This window comes from Grampus griseus (genome assembly GCF_964374135.1).
Source record: "Grampus griseus genome assembly, chromosome: 6".
NCBI lineage: Eukaryota > Metazoa > Chordata > Mammalia > Artiodactyla > Delphinidae > Grampus > Grampus griseus.
The window spans coordinates 91279162-91294247 of NC_139000.1; the positions used below are offsets into that span (position 1 = coordinate 91279162).

At 43.3% G+C, this 15086-nt stretch overlaps 1 protein-coding gene across 1 annotated transcript; it reads right to left on the bottom strand.

The window, feature by feature from the left end:
- Positions 1-7309: 7309 nt before the first annotated feature.
- On the bottom strand, positions 7310-12921 carry LOC309824200 (spermatogenesis-associated protein 31A3-like; the record flags this gene model as incomplete). The annotated part of the gene is given in 14 exon segments (XM_082656919.1): positions 7310-7863; positions 7866-8140; positions 8142-8373; positions 8500-8541; positions 8544-8681; positions 8684-9004; positions 9007-9051; positions 9054-9199; positions 9201-9582; positions 9585-10382; positions 10385-10835; positions 10839-10898; positions 10902-11238; positions 12905-12921. Coding segments are annotated over 14 exon segments (3798 nt in total).
- Positions 12922-15086: the final 2165 nt, after the last annotated feature.

Consider the following 15086-nt stretch of genomic DNA (forward strand, 5'->3'; position numbering starts at 1 on the left):
TCATCTGGTCAGCAAGAGGACATGAGTGGAAAGGAGAACCTTTTCTGCTTCAGACAAGCAACTTCCTGGGTTACCCTGAGTATGACAAAGAGGACCATTGCTTGGGGACCAGGTCTCCAAGCAGTCACAAGAGGCCTCAGGAACCCACAAGAAAATTGTGAAGGAAGAATATTACTAGCCAGGCCCATATGAATCTTTTCCTCCCATCACTGCCCTTTTGTGAAAAATTCTTCCAAATACACATTTTTGTCCCAAAATATCATGTTGGATGCTCGCTACTAGGAGCAAATTTTTCTAGCATCTCTGTTGGATGAATTTTCACACTTGCAAAATCACTCAGAAAAGAGTTCATCCTCCCAACACCTCCCCTGCACCAGTGTCCCCCTAAACAGCATCTGACCACACTATGAAGGAATTTACCTCCCAGGTGAACAGGTGCTTGAATGTGATTTAATTATCTCTGCATCCTCTCCCTGGTCTCCCTGTGAAATCTAGTCACCTCTCTGCATTAAAGCATTTCTGTGAGAAGCCCTGTAAGGTGCTGGTTATTCTCAATTCTGCCCTGCTGGTTTCTCTGAAGTGCCTAGAAGCTGTCCTCTCCACGCACAAACTGTTCTGACAAACTTCATTTGAATGATTTGGATTTTAATTCTCAGTTTGCTTCTGTTCCTAAGCTCTTAAGGCTTTTTTTTTTTTTTTTTTTTTTTGACCAATTCAGAAAAAACATCACGAATAAAAAGACAAGGTTGGGCTTCCCTGGTGGTGCAGTGGTTGAGTGTCCGCCTGCCGATGCAGGGGACACGGGTTCGTGTCCCAGTCCTGGAAGATCCCACATGCCGCGGAGTGGCTGGGCCCGTGAGCCATGGCTGCTGAGCCTGCGCGTCCGGAGCCTGTGCTCTGCAACAGGAGAGGCCACAACAGTGAGAGGCCCACGTACAGCAAAAAAATAAAAAAAAATTTAAAGAAAGACAAGGTTACTCACAGATCTGACATGCTAAGCTTTAACTTAGTACGTTCTTAAGACTGATGTTTTCCAAGGAACAAACTTTCTTGTTTCCTGTGCAATAATAAAGGTTTGTTATAAAAGTTAAGTACAAAAAGTGAAAAAAAAAATAGTGATATCTTCACAGTTGAGTTCTTAACATATTTTCTGATATATGTAAAAAGAGAAAAATTGGCAAAATGAGTACTATTTTAAAAAATAATAATTAAGCCTAAATCCCGAGATTTACCAATTTTATCAAATAAGAAAATAACATTTTATAAAATACAATTTTATGAAATATGATTTTATAAAATTTGTATAGCTAAGTAATAAATGATTTGCCCAAAAAACAGATTTAGCAGGTGGAGTCCAAGGGGCACATTCTACAAAATAAATTTATTGACACTGTAAAGGGTTACTAGCATAACATTGTGGTGGGAATAAAAAGGGCAGCGACCTTCTTCCTGAAGTTTAGGAGTGATCCCTGAATTGAGAGATATCTGAGTTGAAGTGGTCATTGGAAACAAATGGTAGAGACTGAAATCACAGAGAGCACACTGTATCAGTTCCAGCTTCTGGACTCTGAGAAGGAAGGAAGAGCTTCAGATTTCACTGCAGAGAATGAGGCTGAGAAACTTTAAAATCAGATGCTTTTTCCCAGATCCAGGGGGCCAGCTAATGCACAAAAATGCTTAAAGCCAGAGAGGTATGTCACCTTTATTTCCTAGAAAAGATGTTAGCATTTTCTAAATCCTCATCTACCGTGCCTGGCATGCATCATTTTATAGCTTTCTGGACGTTTCATCAGCACCACTTGTATATCTGTAGTACAATGTGTCTGTGGAGAGTACAGAATGCAGGTCCAGGGTGGGGGCAACGGACTCTTCTAGCTACCACAGTGAGTTGGCACCCCTGCAAACCTGAGTAAGGAAGACAACTTGCCTTTGGGTGGGTAATGTTACAATCTGCATGTCTAGGGGCACATATATAAAGACCGACCCTGTTCTGGGAATGATTATGATTCTGACTGACTTCAAAGGGGTAATTATGAAACCCCTGGATCGTCAGGTTCTGGATGTTCCCTACTTTTTCCATGGTGTGGTCATGACAGAAAGTGTGGCTGTACATATCTGGGAACATTTCCAGAAATGTCCTCCTGTAGGAGTTAATTATAAAGTAAATGTGTATGAAACAGAAAATAATATTGAAACCTATCAAGGGGAGCAGATCTTAAGGGTTAATATTGGACTACTTTGGAAAAAATCTTTTTCCCTTGGAGTATTAAGAAGTCATCACATAATTGCCATCTCTCCACATTTTGTTCTAGAGTGCCTGGTTTATTGATATCAGTGTGAGACCTGTTTTAAATAAAAATCTATTTGTAAAAATTCAGATCTGTAATATGTTCTAAATATCATTATAGAGTGTCTTTTAACTATAGATTAAAAATCACTTCATTTTCAGCAAAATATTTTGATGTAAACATCAAATGTTTTGAAAACAAAGGGGATCTGTTTTTGTTGTTTTCTCTTTTATCTAATTTTTGTATCCATTTTGTCTGGGCATATTAAATGGTAAAAATATTTATAAGATTTGCACTAGGTGAATCTTCTTAAAAAGAAAATACTGAAGGCCACAGAGTCTGGGAATATTAATATCTTTTTAATAGATTGATCCCCCTTGATTTCTTATTCTGGAGTAAAGGTACAAGTTTTTCCATGAAAATTAGACACACAAATCATCTGACACAGTGTATGACAGATGGAAAATGATTGATGGGAATTTTGCTTTAATGCACATTGTTCATTGTAATTTTGTCCAACTTAATGAACTGTGAATTAATAACGAGGAGCAACACATTAAACATATTATAGTAATAAAGTGCTTTTATGGACATTTTTCATGTTTCCAGACTTTCTTGGCCACCCTGAACAACTTTAACTCAAAGGATTAAAAAATAATCACTTATTTAACTGTGTTAAAATAGTCAACTTTGAAAAGGATATTTTCCTGTATGAACTTTTTCCTAATTGATTCCATTTTGTTCTGATCAGTAAACTTACCTGCGTAAGCTGCACTATTAAAAAAAAGTGATCTGATAGAGTATTAGATGACATACATGACCATATTCCATTGTTTTCTGATTCAATGACATAAGGGAGTAAAGTGAAAAATTAATAATTATACATTTTTTAATTAGGAGAATAGAAAAACTAAATTTCTTGTAGAAATAAGCCCAAAGAGTCCTCATGTCAGCCCTGCTCCTCTTAAAAGACTGTGATGCTGTAATACCAATGGATAATCTGGGAGACTTAACCAGCTGTCATTAAAATAGATTTTACCAAGGCAAGGACAATAGGTTGCTAATTAGCAGTGAGAAATCAGTAGTCTTTTAGAAGTGTATCCTTTGGAAAGTGTGGGACATATAATAAATGAAAGCCTTTCATTATTCATTGTTATAAGCCAAATGTAGATTAAGTGTACACTACCTTCAATTCAGATATTAAGATATGCTTCCCTCAGTAATTTTATGAGGTAACATGTATAATGTCAAACATAGGCTAAGTCATATATTTTATAATCTTTCAAAAATTTTTAAAGCAATGTGTTAACACTGTAATGAATATAAAATGGATCCTAACTGCATATCTTAGAAAATGTGAATTTCATAGAATTATTTAAGAATGAATCCTTAATAGCCCATCTTTTTAAGTATGTTAGCTGAATGTTATGATTGTGTAATATCATTTTAGGGCATTACTATATTTTAAGAAATAAAATAATATTCAGAAGCATAATTTTGCCAGAATGTAAAATTTAAAACCAGAAATTTGACTTGTGAAAAATCCTCACATGATTATTGGCCGGTTAAAAAATAAAGCAAACCCCACAAACCTGATGCAAGCTATTATGTGCAAAATAATGTGCTAGTTACGCAGTCCTCTGGGAAGTGAATGTGAGTCCCGATGCTTCTTTCTTGGTTTATTTCAGGTTGCAGGTTTTTGTTGCAGGTTTTTCTTATGTTTCCAAAGGAAACAAGTAAGCTGTCTCAAGTTTAAGCTTTGTCCCCAATAAAGTAAAAAATGTGCCAGATACCATTTGACTGGATGATAACTAAAACTGGACAAATATTTTCTCTCACTGGAGACTGACAGTGTTTTAGTTGTGTTTAAAATTTGTGATTCTCCTAAAAAAAGGGTACAAATGAAAACTTATGGTTACCAGGGGATAAGGGGGGGAGGGATAAATTGGGAGATTGGGATTGACATATACACACTACTATATATAAAATAATAATAACCTACTGTATAGCACGGGGAACTCTACTCAATACTCTGTAATGGCCTATATGGGAAAAGAATCTTTAAAAAAAGTGGATATATGTATATGTATAACTGGCTCACTTTGCTGTACACCTGAAACTAACACAAATTTGTAAATCAACTATACTCCAATAAAAATTTTTAAAAATAAAAAAATAGAGTACTACATGCATTTCTAAGAAATAAACATTATTTTCTTCATTCTTCTAAAACAAATATAAATAAAAAAATATAATTTGTGATTTTCAAGCTAATGAACACCTAAGAATGAAATTTGCAAATCTACTTGTAGAATGTATAATTCTTTTGTTCAGAGGCAATGACCTTACAAAAGAACAAAACTTCTCAAACATTTCCCCATTTAGAGTAATGCTGACAATGAGTGTCTGGTGGATATCAGAGGGGCACAACTGATAATATATTTATCATGCTGCCAGTTTGCTAAGTGGTTTCATATTCACTAAGAAAGACTTGTCAATGGATACTGAAGAATAGATGTGAGGTCTCTGTGAGGTCTTTGTGCCAAGTCTCTGTGTGGTCTTTGTACCAAGTCTCTGTGTGTTGTCTCTGGGTGAGATCTCTGTGTGAAGCCTCTGTATGAGGTCCCTTTGGAAGGTATCTCTGGGAAATCTGTTAAATCTGTGCTAGGTTTCTGTCTGAGGGTCTGTGAGGCAACATGAGGTCCCTCCCTGTGTGAGGTCTCAGTATGTGATCTCTGAGAAAGGTGTTTGTGTGAGAAGTCTCTCTTTAGAGGTGTGTCTGTGAAGTCTTTGTGTATTGTCTCTGGGTCTCTCCATTTCTTTTTTCTTTTGGTCTCTCTATTTCTTGTCTTACTGTACCTTATGGAAGACGGAGCAGCAAGAGAAGTACAAAGGGACTTGCTTCTTTCTGTTTTCTTATTGTTCCATCAGCATCACCTGTCTGTGGCACTTCTCCCAGCAGGAGTCAGGGGGGTCCAAGTCCAACTTCCCCATATTCCCAGAACTCACTTCTGGGTGTCCCTGAGAGGACCCAGCAGCAGCCAGGCTCAGGTCACAGCCCTGTCAACTCTTTCCTCTGGGTACCGACCCCTCCCACAAGTCCTGGCTCCACTCTCACTGCTCTGCCCATTCTGGAGGCTGCCTTGGGAATTGGGGCCCAGAGGTAGGGCCTGGCTCCAGGGAGAAACCAGGGGTGTCAGCAGTCCTGTGCTCACTCTGCCCCCTCCACCCCAGGTCCCAGCATTTCCACATGTTGAGGGGCCTGACTAGTATGGGGGATGGGGTCCATTTCTGTTGTCATCTGGATCAGGGGCATCAGCTGGAACAGAAATCTCCACAATGGGAAAGACACCACCTGGAGCTGTGTCCACCATGCGCCCTGCACATGGCAGAAAGTGCCAAATCACTCTAGAGAAATTCTTCCTCATCTCCCTGCTTTTCCATATGGATGGGGGTCAGGAGACAAGAAAAGCTGTGCTAGAAACAGATCAGTGGAACACTCCTGGATTGCACCCTGCCCCATCCATTTTGCACAGGTCACCTCCACACCACCACAAATCCTGTCTGATTGTTTCTTCACCTGCCAGGCTCTGGGGTGATCAAGGACTGGGAGACAGGCAAGGCTTACTACACAATCACAAGCCAGTCCCCACCTCTTCCCCTGGAGCAGTCCTTGGGCCATGTGTTTATGTGAAGGTCACCAGACTAGGAGTCACATCCCACGTTCCCTAGTCCTGGCTTTTACACCTATTGCTAAGTTATCCTTTCTAAAAGTCAAGAGGTGATGATGTGTAAGCTTATTAAATATAGTATTAAGAGATTAACCTTCCCTGATTTGCTTTACTTCTATAAGTTTGACCTTCTGTTTTGACCTTAAGGTGGTTTCTCTAGGTCTGTGATCTTAGAGTTGGAATAGGGTAGAGACCCTGGGGTGGGGCTATGATGAGCTACTGGACCCTTAACTTTTCCTCCCCTTTAGGCCTTTAGATGGTGGCTGTATGTCAGGGGGCTGCTCTTTCACTGCACATTTATGGGAATATGGTACCACTTTGCCTCCTTCCTTGGATCCAATGTTTTTTCTACACCTACATCCCACCCTAAATTCACAGTGTTTGACCATCAGATAGTTACTACACACAGTCACACCCCTATTCCATTCATCCAAAACTCCTTCTCTGGGGTTAACATAGAGTGGAAGGTAGGTGACCCATGAACATAGCCATTCATTTATATGGGACTGGGCTCAACACAGCCCTCAGCAGCCTCCCTGATACTCCCCCCACCTACACACACAGAGCTCGAAATGCCATCCTTGCTGCTGCTCTAAAGTGTAGGAAAAACAGAGGTGGGGGAGGGTGATGCTGTACATTTTTTTATGGCTAAACTAAAAGGGGTTCATAGGGCATATCTCAATCCCAGCCTTAATCAGAGAGAGAAGGAGCTCTTAAGAGCAGATGTTGTATATTGCCTACCAAGAGATCCAGGGGCAAGATTTCTCCTGCTTCTGAACTCAGAGCCCATACTCTATTCTCCCCAAACTTCCATCCACTTGGCTCTGACACTTCCTGGAGCCTGAATGGGAATGTCCGGCCCTATCGTGTAAACCTATCCACTACAGTTGCATAAAGTTCAAAGTAGCAGAGAAGAAGGAGAAAGACTGGTTGAACCAGATCCTTGGGTGTGGGCTTCATAGGTTTTTCCCATCTCATTGTTAGAGTAGCTTTGGTTTGTGTAATGACAGTATTATAAGGTGCAATGAAGGGACACGAGACAAGGAGCAAGCTTGTGATGCTACTGTCAACCTCCCTCCATGCCCCTCCCTTCTAGAAGACAAAGTGCACAGCACAGACAGCAGCCATTACACTATGCTCTTATGAGAAAGAAAGAAAAATATATATATATATGTATCGGGGAACATTAAATATGTTGGATGTGCTAATGAGAAAATCATTTTCTCTACATGGACTGAATTTTTACTTGGAGACATGTTTTCCTACTAAAGGGAAGACTAAAGAAGGATTTTACTGTTGACCAGGCAAGACACCTCCCCAAAGATGACAATGCCTTGGACAGTGTTGATGGCGGGCTGGGGTACCTGGAATCCTTGGCCCATACTGACAGGTACTAACTGGAAACAGACTCTTCTTGGAGGGCGAGGATGGGAGGCACATTAGGCCCAGCTGCTCATCGTCGAATCTTACACTTTTCAAACTATGTTGGTGTCTGACTTCCCTTTCCCTGATAGAACAACTCTGGCCCTTGGAGGTGGCTTGATGACTGCAGGCTATATAACCCATCATTCTCCCTTGCTCTGGGTAGGAGGTAAGCCTATGGTAGCAGAAACACCCACATACTGGGGCTTGGAATTCCTGTTTGTGTTCATTTAACTTTGTGGCACGAAGTCCATGGTGAATTGCTATTTTTTCTTCTAGGATCTGTCCAACAGCTGTCATGAGTGCCTGACCCTCAGCAGTCTCACTCTTCAAGATTGATCTGCTTTTGACTGATCTGTGACTCTGGGCAGTGGCTGATATGGGCTTGAATTTTTGCAGAGCATCTCGACCATTGAGTTTTTATTGGGGAAAATCCACTTTAAAAATAGCCTCATCCTTTTTCTGAAGAGGCTTTCTGGAGGGCTATGTTTCTTCTCTGGCATGAACTGGAGACATTTGCTCCCAACACAGTCTGTTATTCCCCTGACCTGGGCAGGGTGGCTCATACTTCCAGCTTGAGAGGTCCCTAATTCTTTAAACCCTTCTTCATGCTCTCCTGGTTTATGCTTCCTACAGTCCTCTCTTTTGTAAGTAGGGGCAATCATCTTGCTCTGGCTCTTCCATGAGTCCTGAAGTTTTGGGCTCCTGATGCCCTAGGTTGCTCCTTTGGGCTTCCATAAGACCACTTGGCTCCTGGGAAGCTAACCTGTCTCTGGTGGGGACTCTCTGGGGATGGCACTGAGGCACCTGAGAAGCCAAGTTGTCTGCAGCAAGGAACATGTGTTTGGGAAAGTCCTGAAGCTGGTTGTCTGATTGTACCTTTACTTTGGACTTAAACTCACTAGCAACCTCCATGTTAAGGCATGGCTCACCTGGATGTTGGAAAACAGACATTCTATGTAGTAGGAAATTTTAACTGGTCCCTGGTACCTCTAAACTCCTCATATGTACATATGTGGTTTGGAATTTTGTCAACACTTTGGTTTCCAAGATAACACTAGACTGTGGTTGAAGAGCAGGGGACTCCTTGGCCTCCACAACTCCCTGGCCTCTTCACCTCTCAAAGATTGGGATCCTAAGTTCACCTCCATCACTGTTACCCTATGGCAGGGGTCTCGTGAGGCCTGGTCACCATTCTCCTCTCTTGGCTCATTCCTGACCATTTCTGAACTTGGACCTGGCTGTCCCTCTTGACCCATTTCACAGTCTCACTCTTCCAGGTTCTGCCCACAAGGCTGAGTGTGAGGGATGGAGAAGGTGGCCTGCCCTCCTGTCCAGTCAGAGAAGCCTTTGAGGGCCCATGGTAGTCACCAGATGGAATCCCTCTCAGGGCACTCTGGATTTCCTTACACACAAGTGAGGGGACAAGGAGAGGCCTCATCAGGGTAGGAACTGACTCTCCTGTTATCACCTCCTCTCCTGAATTAGCCTGAGGAGGTTTTCCCAGGAACTCAGCAAACTTGACTGTTGAGTGGGACCCAGATACACAGGTGGCTGAAGGGAAAAGGCAAACTGCAGAATGATGGAGGGTTGAAACTTTTTCAACTTAGATTTAGGGGCTTGAGGACCTTGAGGGGTAGGGTCCACCTGTGCTTTACCAAAAACCTTATAATATGTGCTTCCAGCACCTCTCGAGTGTCTGGATCAAGGAAGGAAACCCTACAGGAGGTGTTCATACAGGGTTCCCAACCCTTCAAGATTTCTGGTTTCCATGTGAATATTGGACTTGGGAGAAGCATGCTCGAGGACAAGGCAGGATTGATGCACATTCACAGGAATCAAACCCTCATTGATCTGCCCCAACTTTTTGCCCAAATGGCCTTTCAAAATGTTTTCTAGATTCTTGTCTAAGCTCCTTAGTAAATCAATTCCTGAGTCACTCCTCAAGAGCCTCAAGTCACTTTTTGACTCCTCAGAGTTCACCTCCTTAAACTTCACTAGGGAGCTTTCTGAGCTTCTGGAGAGATCTTTTGGGATCTTCCCCAGAATATGTCCCAGGCCCTTACCCAGTTCCTGACTTAGCCGGAACCCCACCTTCTGTGCATCCTTGTTGCTTTCACCTGTAAACAAAGAGGACTGTGAGGTCCATGCTTGTCCTTTGCCTGGCATGTCCCTGGTAATTCTCCCTGAAGCTGCCTTATCTCTAAAGGCTCTTGGATCCTTTGTGGCAGCTCCCACCGGTGTTGGATGAGCCACTTTTGGAAGTGTTCTTTCAGTTGCTTCTGGAGCTCAGGACTGATTGGAAAATTCTCAGGAAGGATGGAGGCAACCCAGCTGTCCTCAGGATTGTTGGAAGTGAAGACACTAAAGAGTTCCTGAGATCTTTTGACTACAGAAGATAAAGCCCACCCATTTTCTAGTTGCTTCTGCAACAAGGACCATTCTGAATGTTGAATCCCAGTTGGGGTAAGAAATTGTACCTTATTCTGGGCTGTAGGGCAAGGTGCTCCACAGGCCCTAATCTGGGGTAGAGAAGAAGGTGGTAGGATTGGGAGAGAGGATTTGAGATGTGCCTGGGTTTGGACCTGAGCCAGAAGTGGAGGCTGGAATTGAGGTATTGTTGGAATAAAGGGTCGAGATTGGAACTCTAGATGGGACAGGGGCTGGAACTGGAAAAGCAGTGGAGATATGTTAGCTTGCATTTGAACTGGGCAGGCATTCGAAATTCCATTGAATAAGAAAGAAGGAGACTGTGGTGCTGAAAAGCTCTCGGAGATCCAGGCAGTAGCCACCAAGGATTCACTGTGCAGAGAAGGGAGACCCCAGAAAAACTGGTTATATTTCTGCTGTAGATGGTCCCCCAAGACCTTGGGATATGAGAACTGCTGAAGACAAGGCAGCTGCTCTGGTTTGTCTTTTATGCTCCAGAAAATTTGGGGGTTGTAGTGTTCTGCTCAGTACCTAGTGATTTCAGCATATTCCCCAAAGAATTCAGGTGGCAGTTTGGGCTCATTTGTTTTAGATGTGATCCATTGTTTTCTTTTTCCTTCCGAATCTTGATCTCAACTCTGTTTGTGACTTGTATCTCCAGGAGGTTCTGGTCATCAGAGTTGAGCAAAGGAGGGGTACTCAGCTCTACCTGTCTGTCTGTGGGGCCTACACAGAATGAGGCCTCTGGTGGGTTGTGGGAAAGGTGCTTTTTTTGGGACTTGCTCTGTGATGGGGTTGATAGGCACCAGGATTTGGTAGCTGCCTGCCACCAGGACAGGGCTGAAATTAGACAGCTTGAGTGGCCAAGGCCTGAGATGGCTAGGATGATGGAAGATGACCAAGGAGTATGTGGAGACATCCTCTGTGGGACAGTGCCCAGTGGTAGTACCATTGAAGAGTCACACTAAGTAAGAGTCAGAATTGAGTCTGGTGGTGGTAGGGCAGAGGAGGCTGTCAGAGGGCAGGCCTATGAATCAGGCAGACATGATGTGGGAGAGGAAAGAGCAAGTGGCAGGGGTGAAAGGCTATCCAGTGGAAGAAAAAGCTCTGGTGACTGAGAGGCACTCAGGGATGTATGTGAATGAACAGAAACTGAGGAGGTCGTTGGGCCTGGAGAAATGGAAGAGGCCAGATGTAGATGGCACTTGGTAAGAGGAACCAATAGGGATGTGGCAGGAGCAGTATCTTCCACAGGCTCCCTGCATGGCTGGTGGGCTCCAGCAGGCACTGCTTTGCACATCTCACCAGGAGGGTCTTGACATGAGAGCTGATGAAAGTTGCCCTTGCCAGGAAGCCTTCCCAGGCAGCTGTAGGAGAGCAGATGGGGCCAGGAGGGCTAGACAGGACAGGCAGGGGTGGGCACCTGCAGCCCAAGAACCCTCCTCTGCCCCCACACTGACTTCATAATGCTCCTGCTCTCCCTCACCCTAGGGCTTTAGCCATGCCCTCCCATGGCTCCCCCTCCCATGACTGGGGTCACATTATAGCCTCTGGGAGGAAGGATGACCCAGCAGAGAAGGGGAAAGATTCTTTACCTTTGCAGAAGTGAAACCAGGTTGTGAGTCCCCTCCAGTTCTTCCAGGCAATCTCTGCAAGCTGGAAATCAGGATACTGGGTCATGGCGGTGAAGGCAGAGGCTTAAGAGTCTTTCAGGAGGCTGAGTGCAATGGCCCTTTAAGGGAAATCTTTGGAGGATTAGACTCTGGAGCCCAAGTATCAGTGTCCAAGGCCACATGTCCCTGACCGTGATGGTAAGGATCACTTGAAAAGGGTTTGTCCTTTGCAAAGTGCTTCCATGTTAATTAACCCCTGTAGCCCTTACAACTGCCCTGTAGGGGAGAAAGGTCAGTGGTCATCACACAGAGGAATCTGAGCAAAGTTAAACAACTTGTCCACAGTTGGACTTGGAGGTCCCACTTCCCAACCCAGACACCAATGGCCCACCACAGTCCATACACCCCATTTCTAGGTCCTTATGGCTTCATTCTAAGCACAAATTTCTGGGAAGTATCTGGGCTCTGATCTCCTTCCAAGGAGCCTCCCCAAGGCTCTGTTTCCTGAAGAATAAGCTCTGCCACTGGCATCCTCAGAGACCGTGAAGCTGGGCCCTCAGGATTAGGAGAGATGGAAGCTAACTCTCGGGGGCATGCAGGGCTGAATGGCAAAGGCTTAGCTTTCAAAGATCTACTTTTCTTCCTACTCCTGCTCCTCCACTTCAGCTCTACTTGATGCTGAGAGATAAGAAAAAATGAGGGGCTAACACCCAACTCTCACTCTCCTCTATCTAGGCAAGCTGTGCTCATGAACAACATGACTTTCTACATTTAACTAAAACTCTGTGGGGTTTTTTCACCTTTTACTTATTTTTAAAGTGGATAACAATATTTTCAGTTTTTCTTCTTTGAAGAGTGCAAAGGATTTTTTAAGTTTTAATCACCATAGATTTCTTCTGTCACTGTTCCTCTGATCAAGAAACACACACATTCTCAGACTTAAATGCTCACGTGAGCTTTGTCAGATAGGATTCTGCTTCCCAAGGCCAGACCTCCACTCCAGCCTCTTCTCTCAGGCTCTCAGGGGCTCAGCATTGCCTTTAGATCAGCCCCAAAACAGAGGAAGGTCTCACTTGAGACACCCGCTGTGGGAAGGTGGCTGGTGAACCAGGGCTCAGGGATCAGCCTTCCTGCAGAGACTGAACTCTTAGTAATCCAGTCCTTGACCATTAGTCACTGCATTTGGGACTTGCCCTGGAACCCTCTACCATACCTGAACTCCTGGTCTAAGATCTTGGGCTAGAAATCCTCATGCCCACTCTAACCCCTCTCTGGCCTGCCTTTTCCCTAGAAGGATGATGTTCTATACTTTTCTGAGAGTTCCCATCTCAGGAGTATCTCTAGGTGGTTTAGAAAAGTGGAAATAAGAATAAGAAAAAAAGAGATAATCTCTGCTGGGATTAAGCCAAAGGTTTCTTACCTTCCTGATGTTTCCATGTTTCCTAGGTGGTGCTAAGAATGGATTACTCTGGAAGCAGGGGAGTAACATTAGGTAAAGTCCCAGTCCACACAGGAACAGCAAGGATGATATCAATCACCCAGGCAGTCCGGCTGGATCTCAGCCAGATAGCAACAATGTTTTTCAAAAAAAAAGAGATTCTCCATCTTCTGAATTGCATTGCTGCCCTCAGGCAACAGAGCACTGGGAGTTCACTTAATGGCAGAAACCCAGGCCTGCATCACAGAGCTGTGGCCTTGTCACAAAGGGCTCTTGAGTGTGGAGGAGGGAGCAATAAGAGAAATAGGCTGAATCACTGCCCCTCCTTCCCATCCAACCCCACAGACACCTGCACCCTCCTGGGGCTTCCAGATCCCTCCTTCCAACTACTCTCATTCTGTCAGAGAGACCTTAGCCAATTTTCTATTCATTCCATCTGGAAACTGGTGGCTTCATCCATTAGAGATCTTTACTTGAGGCCCACCAATTTTATAACTCTTGAAAATCTTAAGTTGACCCTGGAAGATTGGCTATTTCACAGAAATTTTTACACTCAGGATTTCCTTTGTCCTCAGCTCCAACTTTCCCACATCATTTTTATGTCTTGTATAAACCCAGGGATAGAACTTGAATTTCTTTTACACTTATTTAGTTTTGTGAATTTTGAATAGTGTATGTTTTGCCTCATTTTCTATCAGAGGGAACTACACACAAAAATTAAAATAATTTATTTTTCAAAATTCATAAGTATGAAAGAATTATAAATAGTTATGTAATAGGGAAGAACAAATCTGACTCCACATTAGATCTTTTTTACTTTAATCTTTATGCTTTGTTGCCCAAGCGAACTCTGTCCATCCCTGTGACCCAGTCTGGCTCTGCACTTTTTGTAAAACAATGTTGCCTATAGCCTGAAATATACAGGATAGCCTATTTCTAAGGCTCTGACTTTTAAGAGCCCATTCATGGAGATTAAAATTTGCAGAACAGAGAATAATAATTGTTTTGTTGGAGGTTTACAGGAACATGTGACCTGACCAGGATCTGACCCATCTAGCCAGCTGCTAGAACAAAGGATCCAACACCAAGATATTTGCAACAATTAGCCATGCCCCTCCCTCACCTTGCTTTTAAAAAGGCTTTGCTGAAAAGCTTCAGGGAGTTTGGGTTTTTTCCTGGGCATGAGCCACACGTCTTCTTGCATGGCACTGTGTAAACCTTTCTCTGCTCCAAACTCTGATGTTTCAGTATTTAGCCTCACTGTGCATCAGGCACACAGACTTGCATCTGGTAACAGTTAAACCTTCAAATGATATTTTTGTAAGTTTGTAGCATTTATAATTCTGGAGTTAGTAAATCTTTAAACTGCACAAAAACTTTGGGGACACACGCACATACACACGTACTCATTTTCCTTAACCAATCTAGTACTTTCAAATCCAATAATCCATAATTTTCTACTTAAAAAAATCTTTCATATGTTGTCTCAACCCAATTTCTTAGTTTGCAACGATAAGACAGTCCCCACTCTCCAGGTAAATTTTGAAATATGTGGTCTTAATCCATTAGGGCTGCTATAACAATATACCATAGACTGGGTAGATTAAAAACAACAGACATTTATTATCACAGTTCTGGAGGCTGGGAAGCCCAAGATCAAGTCACCAGCATGGTCACCTCGTAGTGAGAGCTCTCTTCCTGGTTCACAGCTGGAGCCTTCTCTCTGTATCCTCATATGATGGAAGAAGGCTAGAGATATCGCTGGAGTCTCTTTTATAAGGCACTAAGCCCATTCATGAAAGCTCATAAGCACTTTTCCATGACCCTGCCTCCTATCTTTAAGAGTTAGGATTTCAACATGTAAATTTTGAGAGAACCTGAACATTCAGACATGTACACTCATACTATACCCAGAAGCTAGGAATGGGTTAGGGTGAGCCAAGGTCCTGACCCTAAAGGGCTGTAGGGTGAAGAGTAGGACTAGGGGGTCAAACCCTTGGGGCTAAGCCAGGTCTTGAGCAGCCTCTTCATATAACCCTAGTGTGTTATGTATGTATTCTCTTTTCTGAGTGTGCCTTGCCTTCCCTGCCCCATTCTCCCAGGCCCCTGAAGCTTCAAGTCCAGCCTGAACCATATAGAAAGGGAGCTTTGAGTCTTACACAAA